Genomic DNA, 6,010 nt, shown 5'->3' with positions numbered 1-6,010 from the left:
TCGTTGGTTATGATTAAGTCCAAGGTGGACTTTTGTTCTTTAAAACATGAATTTTGAAAGGTTGGTAAAGTGACAAGTTGCGTAAGATGGTTTTCCTCTAAACAAGACTTGAACTGAATGACAGATAAGCTGTTGATTATTATGTTGACTGCTGTCGAAATACCTCCTCCAATGTTAATACCTTTATAGTTAATGTGCCTAAAATGAAAGTCATCATAGAGTAATTAATAGTTGCAAGTGATTGTTTTGGGGGCCTCTGTAGCAGTCTGAATTGATTTGGTAATTTCTAGGAGTGCTAGTTCATTTTTATTTGGTGGTTGGTAGATACACCCTAAAAAGTTCTTTTTCAATATTGAACTTTATCCATAGCTGTTCAATGCTATTTTTGTTAGTTTGGTAAGTTGTTCAATATTTATTAGCGTGCCTTTAAGATCATTTTTTACGATCTTTCTGGCCCTGTTTTGTGAGATGTTATACCCTGCAATAGCAGTATCTAAGCCTCAGTAAACCATGTCTCAGCAAGAAAAATAAGATGTGGGCAGTTATGCTCGGTGGTTGATTGTATTCTGGCTTTCAGCTTGTCAATATTCGTTTGATTTAGTGAGCATGGATTATTTGCCTAGAAATTGATGTTAATGCAAACCTTTAGTGAACAAGTTTTTGATAATTTTGGCTGATGAGATATGGCGGTAAAGTGTCTAATTGATGGTGATGGTTGAGTTGGGCGTTTTCTTTTAACATTGAGGCTTGACATTTGTACTGGTTAGGATTGTTGAGGCTGGTTCAGGGTTTGTTTTTGCTGGGGTGGGGTGGGGTAAACTTTCATCAACGAAATTTGTTGTGATTTTTGATTTTGAGGCATTAGCGATAGCGTCTGCAATGCTCTTGGTGTTGACAAAGACTGATCTTTGGTGAGCAGCTGACTCTTTTGGGTTAATTGGCTTAATGCAAGTAAGGACTGGATGGATGACAAAACGAAATGGCGAGTAGAGTAGCTTTAATTTTGCGAGTTCTTCATTTCGCTCTCTTCCATTTGATCTTCTTTAGCAAACACATCTTTGTGCTTGGTTGTAATAAATCCGTGATGCCTGGCTTTCAGAGTCTTTGACTGTGACCTGTATAAGCTTGGTTTTTCTGAGTTCTGTGTTGGGTTTTTTATGATTAAAACCTCTGACTCTCACAATAATTGAGGTGTTAATACCAACAGCTTTAAAGAAATTTTCGGCTGCTTGTTTATTTTTGTCATATTTGTCTGAGACCTTTAGTCCCACCACTATAAAACTTGATTCTTTTTGAGTCTTTATTTCTGCTCATGTGCTACTTTATTTAGAAATAGATTCCAATCATTTTTACTTTCATTAGATTTGCTGTTGAAGAGTGATGAGAATAATACCGGTTGAGGTTTTTTAAGTTTGCTGAGAGATTCTTGTAAGGTTTCGTCTTCTGCTTCTAAGGTCTTTGTTTTTGAGAGTTGTAATGTGTGCTTTTACAGCTAGAAATTCTGCAAACATTATATAGTCTAGTTGCTCTATTTTACCGGGTCCTGTGCTTGAGAATCCTTCAGATTCATATAGACTAGTGATGGACGTTGCACTGGCTTTCACCAGTTTTATTTTCAAGAACATAATTGACAGCGGAAAAATAATAATAAAAAAGTGTATATATACATATATATATATTTCGTAGATATAATTAAATATATTACAAATAAAATAATGATTATAAATTTTCTGTAAATATATTTATTAATTAATAAATAAGTTTTGGATTTTGTCAAAAGTACAAAAAAATATATAAAAAATAAAAGAGAAAAATAAAAAATAAAAGGCTGAAAAATTATTCTCAAAATTTATTTGAATAGAACAAAGAGATTAGAAAATGGCAGGTGCACGCTGTTGTTGGTGGTAAGTCAAAAACTTTGAGAGAAGAATGTTGACAGAAAGATTTAGTAACTCTTTTAAAAAAAAAAACTAATAAAATATAAAAAAATCTTTTTAAAACTCTGTAAGAATATAAGCGAACTGAAGCATAAATAAAATCTTGTTTATAACTATTTTTACAATAATAAAATATAAGTATAGGTATATATAAATAATAGTATGCAATTACAACAAAAACTGATGATATACAATAAGATGAAGCAATAGCAGAGAAAGAAATAATAATTAGAAATAAAAAATAAGGGGAAAAAGGAATAAAAAGGATACGAAAAAAATAAAAATCCCAAAAAACTTACGCTCAAAACAAAAACATGTCTTATCTACTTAAAATCAACTTTATTCTAATTAAACATAATTAGCTTTTTTTTTTTTTTGCATTAACAATGTTTTAATTTACATGATGTAAATTTATTAGTCGGACCATGATGTAAAAACATGTAAAATTTAATTTATAAGTTTTCTAACCCATATTGATAAGTAAACAAAAATCTAAAATAGGGTAAAATGGTTATACAGGTAAAATAATAGTTGTGTAAAATGAATATTTATAAAATATATAAAATCCTACTAACATTATTACAAAATCATAAGCTACATGATATTTATTTATATACTTTGCTCACTTTTGCTTTTTAATATAGTATTATATGTTTTTCAGTTACATATAATTTATATAATGCCACTGAACTATTTACATTAAGATAATAGTTCAAATTTGTTTTCCCTGAATGGCTAGGTTAAAACTTAAACTCCCATCTAAATGTTTTGTATTTTATTTTTGTATTCCTCTTTACTTAATAAGTAAATTTATATTTTATATAATTAAAGTTTATTTTATAATATTTTAGATAAAGTAATAAGATTGAAATAAATTATCTTGCCTTGTGAATATCAACGCAAGACTATTGTATATACAGTCACAACAAATTATCGACTGCCATACAGCTTGTTAAGGAAGGGAGTAAAAAAGTAAAAAAATCACCCCTAATATAATTATTTCGCTAATTTAAATGAATAGTCTTTTGTGCGCCTTTTGCCTTGATGACTGCAAGACATCTTTTAGGCATTGAATCTACTAAGTTTTTAAGCCATTGTGTGTCAAATTTTTCCCACTCCTCAATAAGAATTGCCTTTAATTGTTGCAAACTGGATGGTTTTTGATCAGCTAATTTAATTTTAAAAAGATTCCATAAATTTTCAATTGGATTTTGGTCTGGTGACTGAAAAACTCAATCTAACATCTTAATACTGTTTTTTTTTAACCACTGAGTAGCTAACTTTGATGTGTGTTTATGATCTCCATCCTGTTGAAAGAGAAAATAACAAGATAAGCCAGCACTTCTGGCACTTGATCTCAGTTTTTGCTTCAGAATATCAGTATAAACCTCTTTTGTCATTATTCCGTCAATGAATTTGAGTTTGCCAACACCACTCCAAGCAAAGGAGCCCCAAGCCATCATTCGACATATGATAAGAGGAAAAAATAAGTTAGAAGTATATATAATATTGAAATTTTATAATAAAGCTATGTTACCTCCTCCATGCTTGACAGTTGGTCTCATACATTTAAGGTTTAGGCGTTCACCATTTTTTCTCCATTTGTGTATGATAACATCAGAATCAAACAAACATATTTTTGTTTCATTGGACCATGAAACTCTTTGCGATTGGTCAATAGTCATTGGTCAAATAGTAATTTTGAATGTTTCAAAAACCCAATCTTCTCTTTTGATTCTTTTTACTCAAAAAAAAATTTCGAGCAACTACAACCTACAACCTACAAAATCTTGATTTTTCAAGCGATTGCAAACAGTTTGAGGATTTACAGCTATACTATGATCTGTTTGTAAATCTTTTAAAAGCTTTGGTGCAGATAATCCTCAATCTTGTTCAACTTTTTGAATAATTTCTCTATCAATATGTAAGATAGTCTTAGCTGGGCGTCCTTTTCTTGGCAAATTTTAACGGTACCCATTTTTTTATATTTTCTAATGATATTTCTTACACTAGGCTTAACATTTACTATTTTAGAAATAGTTTTCCACTTTTATAGTGTCACAGGATCAGTTTTTTTACTGATTCATGAATTTCATATCTTTTCAGCATGATTTTTTAATTAAGAACCTAAAAAGAAAACAAATTTTGCTAAGAAGTTAGTTAGAATAACTTCTATCAATCAAATTTGTTTGTTTTTGGCTTTTTTTTCTGCAATTTTACTATGTTAAACAACAGAAAAGTTAAAAAATGATTAGGGGGTGATACACTTTTTTGACTTTAGTAGATAATTTTTGTTTTAAGTATAAGAATATTAATTTCTTGTTATAAAAATATTTTTTAATTTCAATATTAAAAAAAAATATATATAAAAATTTGTTCTTATTGAAAAATCATCAGGGGGTGATGATTATTTAATAAGAACATCATGTGTATATATATATATATATATATATATATATATATATATATATATATATATATATATATATATATATATATATATATATATATATATATATATATATATATATATATATATATATATATATATATATATATATATATATATATATATATATATATATATATATATATATATATATATATATATATATATATATATATATATATATATATATATATATATATATATATATATATATATATATATATATATATATATATATATATATATATATATATATATATATAGATATAGATATATAGATATGTAGATATATGTATATGTATATATAAATTTTTTTATGTATAACAAAAATTTTTTTATTTAGATGAACTCAATAACTTTGAAAAAGAAAGCAAAGAAGATTCAGATGATTTAGGCGTTGAATATGATTTTGAAAGTATACTTCATTATGGTTCATATGATTTCTCCAAAAATGGAAAAACCCTGAAAACAATTGTCCGGTTAGTAAACCCGGAGTTACCTGTTGGTGGAAGTATTCGTTTAAGTGAAAAAGACATATTAAAATTAAATGTTTTATATAGCTGCAAGTGTAAGTCTGACTTCATTGCAAAATACCTTTACTTTTAATATTTTAAAAATATTATTTTCAACAAATATTTTTTTTAAAAAGCTTTTCTCCACTTCACTCCTACTAAATATAAAGATGTTATGTATAGGTATTTATGTTATGTATAGGTATTTATGTTATGTATAGGTATTTATGATATGTATAGGTATTTTTTTACAGGTTTTTTTATTAGTATTTTTTTATTTTTCAATAAAAAAATTGAAAATTTTTTTAATTTTGGGTTTTGTTTATTTATACAAATGAAAATGGATTCAAAAAATAAAAATAGAATTAAGTTCCTATGCATGCTGATATAAATGTTCATGAGTTTATAAATTCATAAATTTTCATTCATTTTCCAATAAGTTTTGATCAAGCTTACTCAGGTAACCAGTGTTGTTGTTTCAAACTATTTGTAGAAGGGTAATTAAATTTAGAAAAATAAAGATATTATTTGCATTATTTATTTTACAGTTCTTTTGATAAATATCGTTCTAGGTCTGTTTTTTCAGTCAAACTTTTAACTAATGATAGATAAATTACTATTTTTTTATTTGTACATATATATCTTCTGCATTTAAAATTTAATGCTAGCATACGATAAAGTGCTGGCCAGGTGGTCATTTTTATTATGGCACAATTTTAAAAATTCATCTTTATTTGCAATTTAATTTAAAGCAAAAACAAGAAAATGCTTAGAATAAATTCTAAATGAAATAACTATAAAAAACCAGCAAAACAAACATTTTATTTAATTTCTAGACAAAATAATTAAAATAAAAACTGCAAAAAAATAACAAATAAAAAATATTTTATATAAATATTAAACAGAATAATTAAAATAAAAACAAAAAGACAAATATTTTATTTAAGTTCTAAATAAAAAATTAAAATAAAAAACTTCAAAACAATCATTTTATTTAAGTTCTGTATCTAAAGTGATTTCCTGCTCAGATTATTCTACATATTCTGCTTGTGGTCCGAACAACATACCTGTTAAAATTATGCAGATGTGCTCTCCTGTGCTGTCGTCTTTAC

At 26.5% G+C, this 6,010-nt stretch overlaps 1 protein-coding gene across 2 annotated transcripts in view; it reads left to right on the top strand.

The window, feature by feature from the left end:
* The window catches only part of LOC100199604 (meprin A subunit alpha), a 90,217-nt gene that overhangs the window by 58,094 nt on the left and 26,113 nt on the right, over nt 1-6,010 (top strand). For both annotated transcript variants that reach the window (XM_065806216.1, XM_065806217.1), the window contains one exon: nt 4,730-4,954. In XM_065806216.1, the coding sequence (XP_065662288.1) occupies nt 4,730-4,954 (225 nt within the window). The remainder of the gene's footprint in view (nt 1-4,729; nt 4,955-6,010) is intronic.

Source organism: Hydra vulgaris, chromosome 09, assembly GCF_038396675.1.
Source record: "Hydra vulgaris chromosome 09, alternate assembly HydraT2T_AEP".
Taxonomy (NCBI): Eukaryota; Metazoa; Cnidaria; class Hydrozoa; order Anthoathecata; family Hydridae; genus Hydra; species Hydra vulgaris.
This window is presented reverse-complemented; position numbering and strand designations above follow the sequence as displayed.